Raw genomic sequence first — 12509 nt, forward strand, 5'->3', positions numbered from 1 at the left:
TACAATCCCCCTCCAGGTACTGGAAGGCTGCAGTGAGGTCTCTCTAGAGCCTTCTCTTCTCCAGGCTGGGCAACCCCAGCTCTATCAGCCTGCCAAGAAGCTTATGTAAAAGTAAGCCCCTGGACGCAGTTCTATTTTCCACCCTTTTATTTTGTTGTCACTGTGTTGACGTTGTAGGAGAAAGAAAAAAAAAAGGTAAAGAAAAAAGGGCTGTACTGATCATTCCTAGTCTGTATGGGCTTTGTAGTGAGCGCTGAACAAATAATGTGTGAAGCACCTGTACAGTCTTAGCTGCAGGTGGGAGTAAAGCAGCATGAAAAAGGTTCATTCCAAAGGCTCACCTTACACATGGATTGCTCTTCCAGACAATCCAAGGGCTCTAACATGAGGCTACAGCCTGTTGATATAAACACAAAGGAGTGTCACTATCCATATGAAACACATTGAGAATCAGTGTCGGGGAGCTGGCAAAGCCAGTCTGCAACTTGATCAGCAAACTTCCATAGCATCAGGGATCCTCCACTTTCAGGTTTTCTAAACAGTCCTCCAGCAATGTTAAAAATAGAAAATGGTTTTAAAATAATATAGCTAATAATGAAATAAATCATAATGACTGTTGTTCCCTTGTAAATACTGCTAGACATTGCACGGCATGGCAGACAGCAAAGCTGTTTCCGGAAAAGACACAATCCAAAATTAAAGGCTCATTAAGTCTTTCTACTGCAATAATCTTTCATGGAACACATTGTGAGCTGTAACTGGTGTGCATCCCCTGCTCCCTTCCCAGAGTGGAGCCAGCAGCACTGCTGCCTTGGGTCACACACAGGCTGGCTCAAGGCTTCTTGAAGGCTTCAGTAGAAACAAGTCCTGTGTTGACACAGAACAAGCTTAAAAGGCAGTCCCCCCACCACAGCTGTTCATTTTTCATTGCAGTTCTAAATAAGCCTTTTCAATAAAAAGTAGTATTTAAATAAATTCATTCTAATGTCAATCAATTCAGCTTGATTGAGGAATACTTCTGTTCTTTTCAATAATAAAGACTCTGTTATGTAACAATAATCATAATAGTTCTGTAAAGCCAACTCCTTTCTTTAGGGAGAGAACAGCACTGACAATCTCAGGTAACTAAAACCCAAAACTTAGATTGAACTGCACTTTTCCCATCTCCTTCCCTACTGCTGTTCTGGGCTTGCTCTTGGATTTAAGAGGGAATTTTAGAGGGATCAGTATCGAAGGGCTGCTGTCAGGTGCAGTGACAGAAGGAGCCCTGGCTGCAGTGGGAGGGATTGTTGCTGCAGGACAGGGGGCCAGGCTGCTTCCTCAGGCACTCAGCTCCAAGGTGTGCAGCTCCTGTGCTGCAGCATCTGCTCTGTCCCTCATTACCACAACTTCTTTGAGCAGCCTTGTCTCACTGGCTCTTTGTGCTTGTCCTGGGACTGTCCTCTCACCCATGCTCTGGGATGCAGAGCTCATGTTCCAGGTCCACAGGCTTCATAAATTCATCTGCTGCTTCTCCACAGCCTCCTTTTTCAGTTTTCTACTCTGTTATTTCCAAGAGCTCATGAGAATCCTGGTGCTCCAGGGGCCTTTTTCCACTTCCAGCACTAAGTGGCAGCCATTTGGTTACAGGCCTGCCAAATTCTTGTGTGCAGTGGGAAGTGGCACATGGCTTTCGTAAGGCTCCTCCTAGCTGACACTGTGAAAAACCAAAAGACTTTAAAGGGTTTAATTTTTGTCATGAGCACTGGGAAGGAAACCATTTTGAAGAAAAAGTATTTATAGACATGTAAGCCTTGGCTATACATTCATGGTACTGTCTTTGAAAAAGGAAAATGGGGTAGATGAGCTTGGAAAACCAACAAGAAAACAGATGGAATAATAGAAGAAAATATTCTGCTGAACCTTTGGCAGACTAATTTTACCAGGATAACTGTGAAATGAAGAGAGGGGTGTCCTGCACTGTGTAAGCACAGGCAACTGCCTACTTGCAGGTGGGAGATTTGAGCAGTTGCTGTTTTCTAGATCTCTCTCCTGGGCTGAGGAGCTTGCAGAAAGCCCTTGTGGGATCATCCTTAATGCTACACTAATGTTCTTCCACATTTACAGCCACTTGTCACTAAGTTACACTGTAGAATAGACATAGCAATTGAACAGTTTGTATAGTGAACAAATAATCCAACCCCAGACCCAACAGGCAACCCAGTTAAGGGCACAAATACCAAGTTAGCCTGTCCTTCCTTGCTATTTTGCTACCACATTAAATCTGTCAATATATGTAACACAACTCTACATACAAATACTAATGAAACAGTAAATAATTCTTGACCAAATTTAAAAAACTCAAACAAGCAAACAAAAAACCCCAAACCAAAACAAAACCCCAAAAAGAAGCTGCAGCCATTTTCAAGGCTATCCTGACAAGGAGAGGGAAGAGTTAACTGCTTAGGAAATAAATCTCAGTTTGAAGTGCTTATCCCATCCCAGACCCCCAAGAAATCTGGCTTTTGAGAGCTGAGCTGTGCTGCCTCTCAATCCCACTACAAGCTTTTCAAGGAAGACATGGGGCACCACTGTGACTGCCAGGTCACCTTTCCCAGCAGGAAGGGCAGCCTGGACCAGTAAGTCCAGCTAATGGCAGAAGATGATGTTACACCATCCACAAGGCCTGACACATAATATGCAGTTTACCAAGGTGGAAATCTCTTTATATATCCTTTCCCAAAGCCCAGTTAAGGGCTCTCTCTGACTGTTTGTGGTGACACAGGAGAACTGGGCCCACCTGACAGAACAAACGGCTTGAAATCCTTCTTTACAAACTCAAACTGAGATAACAGCAGGCAAACAGAAGAGCACATGAGGTCTTTTTCCTTTTTTTTTTTTCCTCTCCTTTTTCTTTTTTAAACTCATGAGTTTGGAGTTCTAACTCCTGGTGGCTGTAACTCAGGCCACTGTGTTACAAGCCCTGGCAGTGTGGGTGGTAGTAGACCCAGGTCATGCCCTGGCTTTCCATCAGCAGGCCTGCTGGGATATCCACTGTCTGGCTCCCAAAGGTTCGGTGACCACGGCATTGTACTGGGAACTCATGTCAGCGCCACACTGCTGTGGGACAGCACAGACAAAGAAAAGCAAAAGTGAAGAGGAAACGGAATGAAAGACTCCTTGCTTTTCAGGGCAGCAGAAGCTCTGCACTTTTAGCCAGAGGATCAGGGTTGGCAAAGAGCTTTCTTCTGGTAATGACCTTTCAATTCCTGCTATTGCCCTGGGGAATGCAGGGGCACAAGGAGAAGCAAAGTACCCACTGCCAGTGCTTGGGTTGCATCCCACAAAGCTCTGCACTCCCAAGATATGCCAGAGCCTGCCACCAGCCAGCACACCTGGGGAAAACCACAGTCTGAGCTGTGCCACCTTCACCAGGAGCTAGGAAGGGCTTTAAAGATGACTGAGGGAGATAGTGCCAACAGTAATTTCTCCACCCTCCCCAAACCCACCACACTCCCTACAACAGGGAGAGTAGACCAGAGCCATGGCTGATTGCCCATCAGCTACCCACAGCACCAGCCACAGAACAGGTTTCTCTTCTAAACATCCAAGATCCCTTCCTGGAGAATTGAAACCAAGACCCTGTTCTAAAGGAGTGCAACTGAAGCAACTTGAGCAAACCAAAAGGCCAGAGCACACCCAGGCAGGCAAATGCTGATGCACATGCCACACCGGCAAGGCTGACAGAGCAGCTCAGTAGCTCTCCAGCCAGGAAGCAAGCACAGATGCTGCTGCAATCCCAGTGGATGGAGTGTGTTGTGCTTTCACACGTTCAGGGGCCAGGCTTGGCTCTGTCTCAGGCAGGGATCTATGGCACACAATCTGCTTTGACAAGCTGAGGGAAGAAATGGCTCCTTGGGCAAACTGGCAGATACCCCAGTGTTGTATTGCAGGAAGGCACCTGCTGAGGGGGTTTGCAAAAATAAACATTCCCCAGACAGCACCCTGTATCTGGTTATCAAATAAAAGCTCATTTTTAGGGTAAGAGGCCTCATCACACACTTAGGCAGAACTGGTCATTAGGAGCAGACTCTTCTAAGTGCTGCTGTCTTTCACTACAGGATCTGTTCCAGACTGTCCAGAGAGGATGGGCTGGAGTCCTTGAGTTTGGCTGAAACTGGAAGCAGCAAAAAGACCATCTTGGAAACAGGAGGTGGAGTTTCTTACAGAGAAATTGCGTATCATATGCTGGAAAAATGAAATAAAAGCTGGAATGGCTGTCACTGTCACATGATCTATGTCAGTCTTGTCATGGTGCTGCCACTGCTAAGAGGCCACAAGCTCTGCCTTATGTGAGGCTCTGTCAGGTTTTGCCTGGGCTTGTCTTGGCCTGCCAGGAGCTGCTGTAGCTCGTTTTGCTGTTACAACAGTTGTCTAATGACCAGGTGACTGCTACCAACATTGCCTTGGGTTTTGTACAATTATCTGGTGGTTTGGGCTACCCAGTACAAGAGATACACGGGCACAGTGAATCCAGCACATGGGCAGCACTGTGATAAGACTAGAGCCTCTGTCAGATGGGGAGAGGCTGAAGGAGCTGGGATGTTGGAAGGTCAGACATTAGAAAATTTACATCAGTGAACTACACATTATTTGAGTACAACCATTAGCATTTTTGTAACTGGACAATTGATATCTGACTGGATTGCTAGAACTTCAGGTGTGAATTCTTTTTGCTGGTCCAAGAGTCTAATAAATAGGAGTGAAACAAACTAACTTGGACACAACTGAACGGCAAGAGAGATACAGATGACACCCTAATTTTGTTGTCACCCTGAAAATCCTCCCACTGCTTTAAACAGTCATAGTAGTGCCCCAAATGCTGGGTTCTGGTTCTCCAGTAGAACCAGGGAAAGCAGAAGTAGAGGGATGTCAGGAAAAGAAACCTTTATACAAATTTTAGACTGTTGATCATCCACATCACCTCAAAAACTGAACTGGGCTCAGAGTCAGCACCTACAAAGGACAGAGCAGCTATGCTGTCACATAGAATGCATCATGGCATCTTTCAAACAAGTCTCTATTTTGGCATTTGAAGTTGGAAGATCTGTAGTGCGCTCTGAAAGCTCCCAGGACTTCCCCACTTCAGACGCTTTGATGTAGGTCAGGAGAAATTCTAACCACGGTTTGTGTGCTAACTGAGCAGCACAAATGAAAGCTGTTCCCACTAAAAGCATGTAAGTCAGAAGGCTGGGCACACTTTTCACTTCATTAGCCTCTATGTGGTCAGAAGGAATTTTTTTTATGCTACATCCTGAGAAGTCCCCCAAGGCTGAAAGCAAAGCTAGGCTTTGCTTGGTCTCAGGGAAGGAAGAGGAGAGCTTACTGTGCAGAGCACAAATCTAAACAATACCAGGCTGCTGTCCTGGCATTCAGTACATGGGGGTTTTTTGTTTTCTGTTCTCCTTTAGGTCAGGAGCAGTCCCTCCCAATGTACCAGGGTAATTGTGGTCTTGGTGCAGAGCTGGTCTGCACCATGCTGGGGTGAGCAGTATGAGGTTTAACCAAGGCTGAATACCAAAGCCCAGGGCTGCTTTCCTTAAGCCTGCCACAAGTTTTCCACCATCTTGCTGAAGGCTTGCCACCAACCCCTTTCTAAATCCAAGATTCATTGTCCTAATTGTGTTTATATCCAAAACCCAAGCATTTTACTCCCACTTTTGAAGATCTCTAGCATCCATTCACATTGTAATACACCATTACTTTTATTTGGCACTTACCCCCTCCATCATCTTTCCATGAGCAGTTTTCCTGAGGTCAGCTTGCTTGTGTTATCTGTCTGGGATCTGCTGTTCCCAACACAGCTGGCATTACAGTTGTGCTCTGGTCCCATCTGGGTCTTCCAGGTGCATAATGCCCTGGTGGTGAGTTATTCCCTAGGCAGCCAGCACTGTACGCACATGCACACCATAAGGCTGGATTTTGGGGAGCCCTCAATGAACCAGCCACATCCACCACAACCAGCTCGAGCACAACAGGCGACATGACCGGATTAACTCCGTGTGAGCGCAGCTGTGGGCAGCACACAGCTGGGGTCACTGCCCACGCGCTCCACGGTGACAGCACCTCTGCTCAGGAATGCCTCTACATCCAGCAGGTCACCAGATGTGACACAGGGTGACTGGCACACCACCTGCCTGCAGGACATCCACACAAGCTTACCTCGTGCTCACGCTTCGGTGCCAAAAGGCGCACAATATACTCCAAGTGAAATAGGATCTTTTAATATCACATATCCAAACAAATAGTTCTCATTTCAAAATGCAAAATAGGTCCCTTTGAAGATCAGCTGCTCCCAGGCTGTGTGAGCAGGGCGGGGCACAGCTGACTGGCACAACTGTTGAGGTCAGACCTCGTTTCTTTGGTAAGATACATGCCGGGAACAATGCGAATGTAGAGTTGTACCAAAAGAGTCCATTTAGAAGACTAATTATTACTCCACACCCCTTATTAGAGATTTGCATTTTAAAACAGTCATATACATTAAATAGCTCTCCGACGTCTAGATAGCAAACATTTGAAGTAGCACATACTCCGCTACCCCCACCATTTTAAGAACAAGCAACACATGTGGGAGAGAAGGGAAACATTAAAAACAGGCTGTCTGTCTCACACAGTTTATTTAACAATAGGTAATAAGAAATCAATTTTAACAGTCTATACAGTGATCGAAAGTTCTTATTTATAAGTAACCAACTTTAATTGCATGATATACAACATTTGAGGGTTTTTTGCTTTCTATTTTCAAGTTTTACAGAAAATGGAAGAGGGTGGGAAAGGGGCATGGGAGAGAGAAAGCAAGCATAAAGAAGAAACCCCAGGGACTGTTTCTCAGGTTGAAATAATCCCATTGGAATTGTTTCTTACCCTCTTTTTTATGTTTTTTTTTTTCCTTTGTTAGATGTAAAAATAACAAAAAAAATTCTTTCAAGAAAACAGAAACCACAATATATATACTACATCCATTTGGCAGCTGCCCCTGTGTATTTCCAAAAATGTTGTCTTCTCTCTACATGTACAAATTACTTTAATACTTGAAGTTTTTTTTAAGCTCAGACTCTTGTATAGAAAATTCTTGGAGGACAAAAGTAGACTTCAGGAGGGGACTGAGTTATTTAATATTTTTACATTTTTCAAAGAATTGACATATTTCCAACCAAAGAGGAAAAGATTGGTATTTATTTTTATATATATATATATTTATATATGTAATGTAGTTTTAAAGCAACATTAACCCCTTTTGTCCTCCGGTTTTAGGAAAGGTTTTCCTGTTTTTCTGTTGTTCTGTTTTTGTGGTGGTTTTTTCGCAGTGACATGAATCAAAACCAGAATAGGGAAAATGTTTACCATCTGCCTCAGTAAATAATAACTATCAATATTACATATTTTCATTAATTTAAAAAAAAAAATAAAACCTATTGGAGGTACGAGCAGGGCATCCTTTGGTGAACAACCAAAAGACCACCTCACTCCCCCAACCTCCCCAACGCACACGAGGAAAAAAAAAGCCAAGAAAAACGACTGGTTATGATTCCAGCCATAACAAAAATATATTCTTTGTACTCTACTGTCCCTCAGGTTCGTTGTCGGTTTGCTTTTAAAACCACAAACTACTGCTGCAGAGTTCAGATGTGTTCCAGGGAAAAATGTCGTTTTAGCTAAGAAAGATTCAAAAAAATTTGTCTTCAGTACAAAAAGTCTTGCGAAAATAAGTTTTTTTATTTTCTTTGTTTTTTAATTTTTTTTTTTTTTTTTTGCTCCCAAAATGCTACAACGTGTCTAGTGTATGTCTAGTGTACTCTGTGAAAGGTTTGAATTCAAGTCTGAGTTCTCGGAGCTGAGCCCCAGTTCCGTGGCGCTTGTACCATGGAGGCCTGCCATGCCGGCATTGCTAGCAAGCTGGGAAAGCATTGCACTCTGGTCCGGGCTGGCAAAGTGCCCTTGATCCATGGGGTTAGCCTGGGCAGCCACCAGTCCTGGATGTGGGGAGCTGGTCTGCGGGGACACGTGGTGTGGAGAAGGCTGAGGCTGCATCCGAGGGGATGGGCTGGAATGAGGGGGCTGGGACTGGGGCCGCGGTGAGGGTACAGGCTGTGGAGAACGCACTTGATTGGTGAGCGATGAAGGGAGCTGCTGGCCCTGGAGGTGCGGGGACTGGGCCTGATTGGGGAGCATGTGCTGTTGGGGGCTCATAGGATTGGGCTGAGCTGGGGATCCCATCTGCTGCTGAAGCAGCCTTTGCTGGAAAGCCTGTTGCAAACTGGCTCCTGTCTCTGCACTCATGGCCTGTGGAAGCTGGCTTATTTGTCCCATGTTTCCTTGCTGCATCTGCTGCATGTGATGCTGCATTCGCTGCTGCTGCTGTTGGGGATACCCGACACCCTGGGGCTGCTGAAACTGGTTGTGGTTGGCCATCCCTGGCCCCAGCGCCGGTCCCGCTCCCTGCTGCTGCTGCTGCTGGTGGCGCTGCTGCTCCATCATCTGGTGCCGTCTCATCAGGAGATCTCGGAACTGGGGAGCCATCCCCGAGTGATTCATATTCATCTGCTGTGCCTGAGGATTCATCCCAGCCATGGCCTGCTGCGGCTGCTGTTGTGGCTGCTGCTGGGGCATGCTGGGTCTCTGCACTCCTGCTTGCATGGGGTTCATGTTCTGCATGGCTGGGTTGGGGTGCACCCCTCCTTGCTGCCCTTGCATGGCCTGCTGCGGCTGGAGCCCCGGCTGCCCCTGCGGGATGCCAGGCTGCCCCGCCATGCCCTGCGGGTTCTGGGAGCCCGCGTACTTGGCCGCCCGCTGCTTGATGAAAGCGGCCAGCAGCTGAGGGTTGGAGTGAAGGATGTTAAGCACCTGCTGCTGCTGCATGGGTGAGCTGGGAGACCTGAGAGTCCTCAGTAGGTTTTGTAAGGCCGCCTGGGGCAAAGGTTGTTTGGGCTGAGCAGCGCCAGGTACCTGACCCATCCCTGGCTGAGGGGCCATATTCATCGGCTGACCTGGCTGAGCTACCGACATCATGGATGGCCTCTGCATTCCTGGCTGCAGCTGAGCTTGGGGTAAGGCCCCCTGCACCCACGGCGGCTGCTGCTGAATTCCTGCTGGCCCCATTCCTTGATCTATATGGCCACCGGGACCTCTGCCTATCTGTGGAGGATTCATTCCCATCGGTGGCATCTGGGGCATCTGGTGCTGAATCGGCCTTTGGAAGATCTGAACCTGTGCCATCTGGCGCTGGGTCTCTGCCGCCCGCTGGATCTGCATGGCCATTTCCACTGCTGCTGGAGGAGGACCCTGAACCGGCGGCTGTGGTGGCTGAGGTGGAGTTGGAGGCGTCACCTGGCCACCTGCCTTGCCCTGGGACACAGCGCTGGGGGGCTGAGTTCTTGGCATGGTGTAGGGTGGCATGCTGTTGGGAGGTGCAGGCTGAGGCTGTGACACGGGCTGGGGAGGAGGCTGGGGTTGCGGGGTTTGTGGTGTCGGGGGCTGCTGGCCCGTTGGAGTTGTCGGCGTGGCCGGCGTGGGCGAGGGCAATCCTTGCTGCTGGCCCGCCACGCCCGTGCGCTGCATGCTCGCCATCCTCCTTCGGAGCATCTGCGCCTGCTGCAGGCGGTGCTGGAGCTGCTGCTGACGGAGCTTGTGTTTGATGTTGAGGCAGAAGGGCACGGGGCACTTGTTCTCCTGGCAGTGCTTTGCGTGGTAGCAGCAGAGAGCAATGAGCTGCTTGCAGATGGGGCACCCTCCGTTGGTTTTGCGTTTGCAGCCTTTGGTGTGTTGGACGACCCGTTTCATCTTCTGACAGGACGGCAGCGAGCAGTTGGCATTGCGGCACTGGCAGGCGTGGACCAGAGACTGGATACAGCGCTGGATGCTCAGGCGGCGGGAGTCGCCGGGGCTCTGCGTCGTGGCTGTCTGCTGGTTGTTGCTCTCGTCATCTAGACCGAGGCCTAATTTTTCCATCTTGTGGTCATGGTTTTTAGTGTTATAGCAGGTGATGCACAGGTCATAATCCTGAAAAGACAACAAAGGATGAGTTATCAGTGTTCCTGAAACTCCATACAATAAATGAATAAATTATGTCCTGCCACCTCAACAAATTACTCCCAGTCTGTTCCAGGCAAATTGTTGCTCTAGGGAAAAATTCAATTTTTCATCTCATGTGGAGGTAACTAGAGAAGGAATAAATCCAAATTATAGCCAGGGAAAGTGTGTGGGTGTAAGGGTGTCTGAAAGCTACACAAATATATAAACGTTGAAAAACAAGTTGGCTCTGAGCTAGAAAGTCACACATTATTCAGCTGGGCCAGAAAAATCCCAACAGGAAAGGAGAAGAAATAGGCAGGGGACAAATAGCTGCTCATCTGCTCCTACTTCAAAAGAAGAGAGCAGGAGTGGCAGAAGAGGTACCAGCTTTCAAAAAAGAATGAAAGCTGCATTTTCAGTTTGCTGATATGAGTTAAACAACAGAGTGCTGTAAGAACAGAATGCATTCTGGGAAAGCAACCGCACATGAGTTTCAATTAAATCATTAATCTTTAAGAAAAAGACCAAAGTTCTTAGGATTGACTAAACCATAGGAAAATTAGAATTTACTTCCTGGTGTATACCAAGAAGGTAAAAGCACACGTGTGTGCATGTATACATACATACATACACATATACACACAGAGGAAATGGAAGTAACAAATTGTAATTAGGATCAAATCTGAGTCAGTCATTTGCTTCCAGCAGGCTACAAAACTAAGTTAGAAGGCAGATATGATGATAATCCAGCTTCCAGTGGGCATTGAACCAAACCCCTGGACTCGATCTTCAAACACACTGGTTTTGCAAACACTTCTGAAGACACAAATGCTGTTTGCAGCATTCTACAGAGACACAACAGAGAAGAGGAGACACAGGAGTATTGGGATCTGACTTGCAGCACAGCAAAACCTCTGTGCCAGTAAACCAACAGAGAGCTCTCTTTACAGAAATACTGCTGCCCCACACTTCTGACTCTGGAAGGAAAATGTATGCATTGCTCTTCAGAAAAATCAGCTGATCCTACCATTCCAGCTCAAGCCACAGCTACAGTTCCCAATTTCTTAGGCAGCAGCACCTTAAGTAAACTACAGAAAACACTCTCTTCCAGCTCTCCACAAGGCAGAAATCACAAGTAGCACATCAGCAGAACCACTTGTTGAAGAAAATGTTTTCCCTCCTTTCTTAACTGCCAGCAGATGAGCTGCACAAATATTTTTCCATCAGTTAATAATGAGAAATCAGTCGAGGTAAAGAGCACTCTGGGCACAGAGATGCAGGGCCAGAAGCAGGGAAAACTTCACCAAACATACCTCACAGACAGTGCAATGCCATCTGGTCTCCACATGATGCTTGCACTCGTTGCAGGTGTAAACAAAGCGGTCTTGGCTCTGGGTATGCAGTTCCACCAGCATGCACATGGTTGACCACTGAGCCCTTCGTAGTGAGGAGAACTCCAGGTGCTTGTCTCTAGCAAGGGTTAGGAAAGCATCACGCCCATCCATCAGGTCACATGGAATGAGCGGGTCAGGCTCAATGATGGGGGGCAGGGAGTTGGCTGCAGGGCCAGCAATGAGACGGATGACAAAGAAGACCTGAAAAATAAAAAGACTTCATATGCTAGCGCTCATCAAGATGTTTTGGTCACCAAACTTCATTACAGAGTGTACAGTTCCAAGATCAGCTAACATCTGAATGACCTGCTGACAGGTGGGGTGCTCGTGAGGCCTGGAAAATCTCGGACATCTGGGTGCCCTGCAGGTTCACTTTCCTCTGAAGAAATAGGAAAGGGGCACTGGACTGAACAGTAACAGAACTGCTGTGGCAATTCAGACTGTTAGGAAGTTCAGCACAGGCACAGCTGCATTTATTCCCACTGCCCTTGCAGCAAAGAGCACTCAGACTTACTGGTACTGGTCTGTCTGGGTGAGCCAGTCAATTCTCCAGCCAAACCTGTATAATTTACAGGGCATGACTCTGTTTGAAGTATCAAAGCTTTGCACACCTCTTTACTGAACCAAAAAAATTCCTCATTCAATCAACTCTTACCTCCTTGTGCTTCTCCATAGTGGCATACAGCTTTTGGGAGAGGTCATTGGATACATTGGGCATGCCAGGCTTCTTCTTATTGCCACGACTCAAACTGCTCTTGTTTTTACTTGTCTTCTTATTGTTCTTCTTTTTGGCATTTTTGCTGTCTCCCTTGCTCACCTAGCAATTTTAAAGACATTTTATGTCAGGTATCTAAGCAGCACCACATCACAATTTTATTATTTTTACATATTCTATAACTGCAGGACAAAACACACTTCACAATCATTTACTCTGAAGACACATACTAGGGTCCCCAGAAACATTAAATTAACTCCCTTAGAATTACTCCAAAGATATCAAGATCAGCAATACATACCTCCAAAAATATTAAAAGCACAGATGCCCAGGATGTACAAGCAAAA

At 46.8% G+C, this 12509-nt stretch overlaps 1 protein-coding gene across 10 annotated transcripts in view; it reads right to left on the reverse strand.

Annotated features, from left to right (window-relative positions):
• Positions 1-6642: 6642 nt before the first annotated feature.
• Positions 6643-12509, reverse strand: part of EP300 (E1A binding protein p300) — a 61730-nt gene continuing 55863 nt past the window's right edge. For all 10 annotated transcript variants that reach the window (XM_041416882.1, XM_041416879.1, XM_041416881.1 and 7 more), the window contains 3 exons: positions 12103-12264; positions 11367-11648; positions 6643-10041 (listed from right to left, as the gene is read on the reverse strand). In XM_041416882.1, coding sequence (XP_041272816.1) covers positions 7819-10041; positions 11367-11648; positions 12103-12264 — 2667 coding nt within the window. In that variant the 3' untranslated portion in view covers positions 6643-7818. The remainder of the gene's footprint in view (positions 10042-11366; positions 11649-12102; positions 12265-12509) is intronic.

The sequence above is a fragment of the Onychostruthus taczanowskii genome, unplaced genomic scaffold (assembly GCF_017590055.1).
Source record: "Onychostruthus taczanowskii isolate IOZ18803 unplaced genomic scaffold, ASM1759005v1 scaffold53, whole genome shotgun sequence".
Classification (NCBI taxonomy): domain Eukaryota; kingdom Metazoa; phylum Chordata; class Aves; order Passeriformes; family Passeridae; genus Onychostruthus; species Onychostruthus taczanowskii.